The 9,351-nt window shown below is 59.1% G+C and overlaps 1 protein-coding gene across 1 annotated transcript in view; it reads right to left on the bottom strand.

Moving 5' to 3' along the window:
* ITPR3 (inositol 1,4,5-trisphosphate receptor, type 3) overlaps window positions 1-9,351 on the bottom strand; it is a 69,438-nt gene that overhangs the window by 20,242 nt on the left and 39,845 nt on the right. The window contains 11 exon segments of the mRNA XM_010848717.1: window positions 63-137; window positions 212-376; window positions 1,578-1,743; window positions 2,897-2,954; window positions 3,458-3,587; window positions 5,606-5,805; window positions 6,462-6,582; window positions 7,109-7,253; window positions 7,342-7,593; window positions 8,275-8,457; window positions 8,847-8,966. Of these exon segments, the coding sequence (XP_010847019.1) occupies window positions 63-137; window positions 212-376; window positions 1,578-1,743; window positions 2,897-2,954; window positions 3,458-3,587; window positions 5,606-5,805; window positions 6,462-6,582; window positions 7,109-7,253; window positions 7,342-7,593; window positions 8,275-8,457; window positions 8,847-8,966 (1,615 nt within the window).

Below are 9,351 nucleotides of genomic sequence, written 5' to 3'. Positions count from 1 at the left end.
GGCGGCATGGGGCCTCCGGGGCATGGGGCCTGCAGACCCACCCCCAGGACCCGGCCACTCACGCCCTTGACGATCTGGTAGTTCTCGCTGCTCTTCTCCCCAGGCGGATGTAGAAAGCCCTCCTCATCTGTGGGCCGCTGGGGGAACGGGGGAGCGGGGTCAGCCAGGCCCGGCCCCCAGGGCCCTGCCCTGGCCCCCATACCCCACGCACCTCCTTTTTGTCTTTAGCAGGGCCGGCCTCCCCCTCCTCGCCCTTGCTGGTGCCCTTCTTGTCCACCCACAGCTCCGACTTCTCCACCATGGTCCGCAGTCGGTCGAGCTCGGACTTGATCACCTTGTAGTTCTCCACGTCCTGGGCTGAGATCAGCAGCTGCACCTGAAGGTCGACCGCGAGCGTGCCTGGTGAGATGGGCACCCCCAAGTCCACGGCCTCGTAGAGACGCCCAGCACCTGCCCTGTCCAGGCCTCTGCTCCTGGCCTCTCCTCTCCACCCCTGCTCCTCTCTACCAAGCCAGATCCGACTTGGTGTTTATGGCTCTGCTCTAAGTCCACCGCCTCCAGGAAGCTTTCCCTGATTGGCCACAGACTTCCCTGCATCCCTGGTCATGAGCTATCTCATCACCTGGCTTCAGTTACTCACTGGCTCATGTCACATGCTGCTGTGGCCTGTCACCTGTTCACACAGAACAGAACAGGGCAGAGCAAAGCATACTGACATCACCGAGTGCTGGGACCTGAACCCTGACTCCGTCACCACCTCACTTGCTCTGGGTCAGTGGATAAGGGAGGAAAGCTCCCCTGGGCCTCAATTGCCCGCATCTGTAAAGCAGGAATGAGAGTCGAAACCCCGCTGTCAGGCTGCTTGGAGAATTCCACGAATGCAAGCCCAGTGCTCAGCACCTGGTGCCTAGCGCACCTGTTAAACACCAGTGCCCTCTCACCGGGAGCTGTCAAGACTGCGTGACATCACAGCGACAAAGCCAGTCCCCTTGGTAAGAGGTGACTTTGTGCCAGGCGTGATGCGAAATAGCAAAGGTGCCCATGGTAGAGTTCGCAACCTATAATATGCTGTTTGCCTCATAAGACATGACATAAGGCCTGGAGTCAGGCTGAGAGGAGATCAAAGTTGCCAAGACTCAAGGTGGTGTCACCTGCAAGGAGCTCAGCAAGGCCAAACCCCAGGGATGCATCTCAAGCTGCCCCATCCTTGTTTCCCCCCACCCAGCGCTCAGTGTGTGGCCAGGACCAGGTGACCCTCTGGCCCCCGGGAAGACCTCTCAGGCCTTCCTCCCCAAGGGCTGGGTGCTCCACTGGGGAAGAGGGGAGTACCTCCCTGAGGGCTGGGTGCTCCATCAGGGTGGGGGGGAGCACCTCCCCAAGGGCTGGGTGCTCCATCGGGGGAGGGGGGAGTATCTCCCTGAGGTCTGGGTGCTCCATCAGGGGAGGGGGGAGCACCTCCCCGAGGGCTGGGTGCTCCATCGGGGTGGGGGGAGCACCTCCCCGAGGGCTGGGTGCTCCATCAGGGAAGGGGGAGCACCTCCTGAAGGCTGGGTGCTCCATCGGGGGAGGGGGTGCACCTGCTTGAAGGTGTGCATGACCTCCTGGCGCTGGCTGAAGTGCTTGAAGAGCAGCTGCAGGGCCCCCGAGACCAGCGGGGCGTAGTCGTGCATGGTGAGGTGGATAAGCACGCGCAGCAGCATGCGGCCACCCTCGTCATCCACCTCCAGCATGCTGCTGGTCTTCCTGAGGGGAGGGGAGGGTGTGACGGTCAGGGGATACGCAGGCTCCCTGCCACCCGCCAGACAGCCAGGGCACCATGTCCCCCTGCTGACTTTGCAAAGAGCCACCAGTGTGAACACCTTTGGGATCCCCGTGTCCCCTGAGGGCCACACGATGCCCCGCGGGGACGCAGCTAAGGCCAGGACTCCTCACAGGGGACCCACAGACCCCCCCCAAGGGATTCATGAAAAGAGACTCAGGCCACAAACAGAGGCGAGGGGAAAGCTGATCTCTCTTTTCACCAACCTCTCACCAAAATGTAGTGTTTCCTTTGGTGAGAAAAATGAGCAATACCTGTGACTTTGTCACCAATAAAAAAAATCACAGATGCTTTCCCATCACTTCAGAGTTGTTACAGAAATTGCAAAATATCATTTACATTCATCAGGACTTCAAAGGAATGGTACTAATTACACCTCTGGTGCGGATTGTTATTTCATGTGTTAATAAAGAAGCACGTGTATAACTGTCACTTCAAACTTGTTTTCTCCAATATTTTGATAACTGCATCCCAATGCCACTGATTTCCTTTGCAATAATAATCCTATGCATGTTACATTCTGAATTTTAAAATGCTACTCTAGGAATTCCCTGGCGGCCCAGTGGTTAGGACTCCATGCTTTCACTGCAGAGGGCCTGAGTTCAATCACTGGCGGCAGAACTAAGATCCTGTAAGCCGTGCATCGTGCCAGAAATTAAAAAAAATAAAAACTCCATCGTAGGAAGGGAGCCAAAGGCTTCACCAGACACCAAGGGTACGGCACAGAAACAGCTCCTGGAGTGACGCCCATCCCCTCTGAAGAGCAGCCTGGCCTCCCTGCTGTGGACACAGGGATGCACCTCCAGCTACCTGGCCCAGGTCCTGACAAATAAACAGGCACAAACTGCCCTGAGTGGAGGCAGGGGGATGGCCAGAACGACACTGGGGCCCAAGGAGCCCCGGTATCACTGGGTTTAGGCAGGCAAGGGAGAGTCAGAGCACAAAGCTGGGGGACCTCTACCCCAGGGCCAGGTAAGGGTCTGCAGGAAGATTAACCCGAGGAGTGAAGGGTCTCCAGCCTGTATCCTCATCACCCACCAACCCCACCCACACCACCCCCCTCACCCCTGGCCTCACCCCACTCCAAACATGGCCTCCGCCTGCTCCCCAATGCGGTCCAGGTTCATGTTGGCGGCTGCAGGGAGTAAGAGGGGGCAGATGGAGGCTGTGTGCATGCAGGACAACAGGGAGCACAGGGAGAGGGAGCAGGGTGACACTGAGACCACCCTCGCCCCCACACTGGCTGGGCGGCCCCCCCTCTGCCTGCCTCTCCTGGGGTGGAGGCAGAACCGCCCAGAGCAGGGACCCGTGGGGCAGCCCACAGACCTGCAGGTGCCAGCGGGGTCCTGGCTGGGGGAGCTGGCCTGGCTCAGCCTCTCACTGACGATGGTCATGGGCAAGGCCCTGCCTCCCGAGGGCCTGTTTCCCCATTTAGGAACTGGAGGGGATGATCCCTGCCCTGCTCCCTCTCTGGGACAAGTAAGTGGGACAACGGGGAGGAAAGGCCCTTGCAGCCTGGGAAACGAGGGCAGGGCAGGGGTGCTGGCCAGAGGTGGCCCCAGACCGCAGCCCCTTGTGATGCATCAAGTCACGCAGCCTCAGCCTGCAGTTGGGGTGAAGGGAGGGGCAGGGGCTCACTGGTGGAGTCGAAGGCAGGGGCCGTGCCATCGGCCCCACTGTCCTGCATGGGAAACACCTCCACGAACTCCTTCTTGAAGACGGACAGCAGGTAGGAGATGCGGTAATCCAGGCGGACATTGAGGATGAACTGGAGAAGGTGGGAGGATGGGGTGAGGACAGGTCTGAGGCCAAGCTCGCAGCAGGAGGAGTGAGGTGCCACCCCGGACGAGCCCTGGGGCTGGGAGGCCCCGCACAGAAGCTCAGGACTCCGTGGGCCGTCACAACCGAGGCAGTGAGACCCCTCTCCCCTGGGAATGCAAGCTGGTGCAGGCGCGTGGAGGACTGTCTGGAGGGTCCTCAGAAAGCTACAAACAGAGCTGCCACATGATCCAGCAATCCCACTCCTGGGGATGCACCTGGACAAAACTGCAATTCAGAAAGATGCACGCGCCTCTGTGTTCACAGCAGCCAAGACAAGGGGGCAACCTGAAGGCCCATCAACAGAGGGATGGATAGAGAAGGTGTGGGTATGTGTGGATGTGTGTGAGAGAGATGCAGTACTACTCAGCCATCAAAAAGAATGAAACGCCGCCATTTGCAGCAACATGGATGGATGTAGACAGAGATCACCGTACTAAATGAAGAAACTCAAGCAGACAAATAGCATATAATACCACTTAACTGTGGACACTAAAAAACACAAAGGAACCTACCTATGAGACAGAAGCAGACTCGCAGACAGAACAGACTTGTGGTTGCCAGGGGGAGGGGAAGTGGGGGAGGGAGGGAGTGGGAGTTATATATATGCAACATAATATTATGTTATATAATACGTTATGTTACATGTATATTACATGTATATCATATATTATATTACATGTATTATAATGCATGTAATACATGTATATTACATGTATTACAATATAGTAGATGTAGATAATATATTATATATGTATATAATACACGGCAAACTATTATATGTAGAACGGACGAACCACAAGGTCCTACTGTATTGCATAGGGAACTACATTTACTATCTTGTGATAAGCCATAATAGAAAAATACATAAAAAGAATGTATATATGTACATATAACTGAATCATTTTGCTGCACAGCAGAAATTAATAACATTATAAATCAACTATACTTTAATAAAACATATAAAGAAAGACTCCTCCTCCCAGGGAAGTCCAGGGCGCCTGTCCCTGGCTCCTGCCCCACTGGTGGGGGTGGTACCTCCTCTCAGAAGAAGGTAGACATGCCCCATCCTTGCCCACTCAGTCGCTCCTTCCCAGGCTGGATGTGGACAGGGATAGGCAGGAAGCTCCCCAGATCCAGAGGACTGTGGTCCTCCCATCCCACTGTGTCAGACAGACCCTGGGCTTCCCAGGAAGCAAGGAATGTGGGGGAGCAGGGGAGGCCACTGTGGGGTGGGCTGAGGACTCGAGTTTCAGGCTCCTTTGATGCCTCGGTCCTCTATGTCAGGGGCACAGAGCCTCCGGCCATGCCCAGGACTCAGATCTGATAGCCCCCAGCCCCGGGAATGAGTCAGAAGCCCCCTTTTCTGACTCTCCTAAGCAGACCCTGCCCAGACGGGGTCCCCAGGAAGGTCACATCACCCTTCCCACCCCCTGGTGGCAGCACCGCAAAAGCAAGGGTCCTTCTCCCTCCTCAGGACCCGTCAGCCCCTCCCCAAGTGCTGCTGGGGGCCTCAGACCAAGAAGAAGGCTGACTGTGTCCACCCCACCAGGAAATGGGCTCTCAAACCTCTAGCTCTGCCTCAAAGTCTGTGTGACTGCAGGAAAGTTCCTTCCCCACTTCCCTTTCCTTGCCTGTATGACGAGGGGACACAGCCAGACCTCAGTGCATACGAGGACCACCGGGAGGGCCTCTCACCACACAGACTGCAGGCCCCACCTACGGCATCTCTCATCCATAAATCTTGGACAGGGCCCAAGAACCTGCATTTCTAAGTCCCCAGGTGAGGCTGATGCTGCCAGCCAGCAGACCACACTTTTGAGAATCACTGGGCTAAACGGCTCCGTGTGGAGCCTCCCAGAATGAGATGCTTTGCTCTGAGGTGCTCACCTCACCAACCCACCCGGCCCTGCTCCCCGCCCCCCGGCCTCTTCCCAACACACCCCGCCACACTCCTGGCCCCGCCACCTGCAGTATTTCCAGGATCTTCAGCTTGGTCTCCATCACCACAATGTCTTCATTCTCCTCAAACTTGCTCCTGTCCAGCGGCTCAGGGGCACCGGCGCCAGCAGGCAAGCTGGGGCCACCGAAGACAGACTGCTTGCGGTTCAGCACCATGGTGGACATCATGTGCCCCACGCCCTGGATGGACCGCCGCACATTCTTGCCTGTGGGGTGGGGAGTGGGAAGGGGGTCACGGAGGGTGTATGAAGGGGCACCTGCTCTACCTGTGTCTCTGTCATCTGCAGGGCAAAGCCACCCTGAGGCAGGGGCAGGGCTAACCTAGGAAGACTTCCTGGGGGAGGGGAGCTATCCCAAATCTGCAAAGAGGAGGGAGGGGTGGGCAGAGGTGAACCGTGTGGGGAGATCAGTGAGAATCCTCCGGTGGAAAATCACAAGAGCTGTTACCGAGCACGAGGGATCAAGGGACAATGTGTGGACAGCGCTAAAGCCTGGGCTCAGTCTCTGTGCACTTTTCGTTTAGATGAGTTTATGCCCCCCTGACAGCAAGGCTGTGTCTCCTCTCAGATGGCTGTTCCTGGATAACAGGGTGCATCTCCCCATCTGACCCGGAGCTCCACAGGCAGGGCCTCATTATCTCCCTCAAGACCCGGATGTTGGAAGGCAACTCGCCCAGATCCCAGGGTCTCCACAGCTCTTGCTCAGAGAAGGGGTCTCTCCGGTCCAGCCAAGGCTGGAGGAGACAGGGACCCAAGACGCCCCCTGGCAGCAGAGCCAGGAGGCAGGATGCCCAGGAAGGTGAATGGGAGAGGACTTCCGTTGCTAAGGGGAAGCCGCTGAGCGCTAGGGAGCGAGGCCTCACCGCCTGGGTCCTCGTAGGCCTGCACGCAGTCGATGATGCCCAGCAGAGTGCGCGTGAGCCGCAGCAGCTCGCTGAAGCTGTAGAAGCCAAAGTAGATGAGGTTGTGCGCCAGGCTGACCACCTGCGGAGAGGGGGCGGGACAGAGGCCAGCGTGAGCCCAAAGCAGTGATGGGTGGGGCCTCACAAGAGGCGTGGTCTTCTGGGAAGGCGAGGCGGGGCAGGGCCCGCTCGTGCAAGCAGGGCTCAGCAGGTATAATCGAGGGTCCCATCGCTAGGATGTCAGGGCTGCGTGGACACGGAGCCAAGGGTCCCAGATCAGCGCCGCCCGACCCCAGAGAGTTACGGAGGAAGACCTGCCTGCAGAGGAGTCTACTGTGGGGAGGACAGGGCAGAAATGCAGGAAGTAGGGGCTGGGGGCTCCTGCCTGCGACCCAGCCCTGCACTGATGGGGTGCATGGACCAGGAGGAGGCAGCCCTCTCCAGGGAGTCAGGAGAGAAGCCTCCCTCCTGGGGAGTCCCAGCGGTCTACATGGTCTCCCCGTCCCTGTCCGCTGAGGGAAGTTAGGTTAAGGATCGCACCGCCCACCCCAGGGGGGACTGAGACCAGGGGAGGGACCACGCCAGCATCCCGCCGAGCCCTAGCCCACCTCAAAGGTGAGCTTGTTCTTCTCCTCGTTGGCGAAGGGCACGGCCTCGCTGACCACATTGTTGAGGTAGTCCTCCACGAACTCCATGGTGCTGGCGAACTTGTTCTTCTTGTCGTCTCGGGAGGCGTTGAGGTTGGAATCGTAGCTGGAAGAGGTGGAGGGGGCAGGCGTGAGGGTCCCCGGGGTCCGCCCACTCCAGCCCGGCCCTGCCCGCCCTCCTCCACCCAGCTCACTCCTTGATGGTGATGGCCGTGGGGATCTCGGTCCAGAGGCGGGCGAACTTGACGGGCGTGACCAGCTCCTGGGGGTCGCGGTCCACGTGCACGTGGAGCATCAGGTGGCAGAAGGAGGCGCGCAGGTCAAAGGGCAGCATCTCGTCCGCCATGCACAGGAAGATGAGGTCGACGCCCAGCTGCTGGGAGATCTCGTCGATGGCCAGGTACTGCCGGTCCAGGCACATGCGGGCGAAGAGCTTCAGCTGGTACCTGCGGGGCAAGGAGGCCGGTGAGGACGTGGCAGGTGGGCTCTCAAGGGCTTCTAGCACACGCCTGGGCCTGCTGAAGACCAGTGCGTGCTGCACGCGTGCTATCCAGGTGGCACTAAGAGTAAAGAACCCATTTGCCAATGCAAGAGTTATAAAGGGACGAGGGTTCAGTCCCTGGGTCGGGAAGACCCCCTGGAGAAGGACATGGCAACCCACTCCAGTACTCTTGCCTGGAAAATCCCATGGACAGAGGGGCCTGGGGGGCTATAGGCTATAGGGTCACAGAGTCGGACACAACTCAAAGTGACTTAGCACACGTGCACGCCTGTCCCCCCAACTTTACAATGTGGATAATGACAGGCCCTGCCTCTCAGGGTTGTTGTGAGGCTGAACTGAGTGATCGGGTGAAGTGTTTTGACCAGTGCTGGGGACAGGGTGAGCATCTGATGAGTGTTACCTAGTGTTCTTATTTTTAAAATATGGATGTTGGGAAAGGGGTGAATGGATATCTTTCAGGCCACTGCGCCGAGCCTGTCCTCAGGCCAACAAGTGCTCCTCGGGCCGCCCAGTCACGCTGACTTGGCCTCGCAGGTGAAAGAGGAGGCAGGAGCACCCGCAGAAGACGCTGGGGCTCGTCCCAGGGCAGGGCCTGGCCGAGGCCAGCTGGGAGGACCCCGGGCACCTGTAATAGCTGAGCACGTTCTCGTCGTGGGCATTGCCGGCCCGCGCCTCCTGAGCCAGCTGCCGGACGCTCTTCTCGTGGTGCTCGTTGTTCTTGTCGGTCCACGTGAGCCACACTTCCTCTTCTGAGTACTCGATGCTCAGGTACTCGTGGGACTGCGCCATCTCCTTCACGGGCCGAAGCCTGTGGATACGTGGCACCATCGATCGGAGCGGGGCCCAGAGCCCTCCCCGCCGAGCACCGCAGCCACCCCTCCTGGAGCTGGGCTGAGGGCCAGCCGGCTCCCAGGCGGCCTCCCCTGCGGGAACGACCTCCAGCTCAGGACCCCAGACAGACCACGAGCTTCCGGAAGGCCGGGGCCTTGGCTCCCTCTCCTCTGTGACCCTGCCCTCCCCCACACCGTGCCAGGCACTGAGCTGGGCACACAGCAGGCTCTGGGTGTCTGTGGAGAGCAGGGAGCCTGTTCCAGCCTGAAGCCGGCCAGCGCCCCAGCTCTAAGGCGGCCGGGGAGCCGGGCAGGGGGTGCCCTGGGAAGACTGAACCGCGGGTGGGAGACAGTGCAGCCAGCTCACTCGGTCTGGATGAGAATGTCGCTGTTCTTGGGGTCCAGCACACACTTGCAGATGAGCTCCTGGGTGACGGGGATGGCGATGTGATTGGACACACACAGATCGGACAGGTAGTCCAGGAACCTGGGGGAGGTGACAGCAGGGAGGAGCTCAGAGGTGGCCCCCTGGAGGGGGCAAAGGCCCACCCGCCTCCCCAGCTGGCAGCTCCAGCTCCCCGGCGCCTGCAGTTTACTGCTCTTCCTCCCTTCCAGAGCTCAGAGCTGGGGCTGCAGACTCCCCCGGGAGAGGGACAACCCACGGGCATCACCCTGGGGCTAACTGCCTAGGGGCAGAGAAAAGGACGCCCAGGGGAGGAATGATATTCAAAATATTTAACTGCTTCACTGCGGGCACTGACTCGCCTGTTGGAAAAGGTTCCGGGGGCCTCCTGCTGCACCAGAGTCTACACTCTTACTGCTAAATTGGGCCAAATTTGGGGGGACTCAGGGAGGGGCTGGGGGGACCAGGG

The sequence above is a fragment of the Bison bison genome, unplaced genomic scaffold, assembly GCF_000754665.1.
Source record: "Bison bison bison isolate TAMUID 2011002044 unplaced genomic scaffold, Bison_UMD1.0 scf7180017864270, whole genome shotgun sequence".
Lineage (NCBI taxonomy): Eukaryota > Metazoa > Chordata > Mammalia > Artiodactyla > Bovidae > Bison > Bison bison.
The sequence above is the reverse complement of the archived record's forward strand: the minus strand, read 5'-3'. Positions and strand labels throughout refer to the sequence as shown.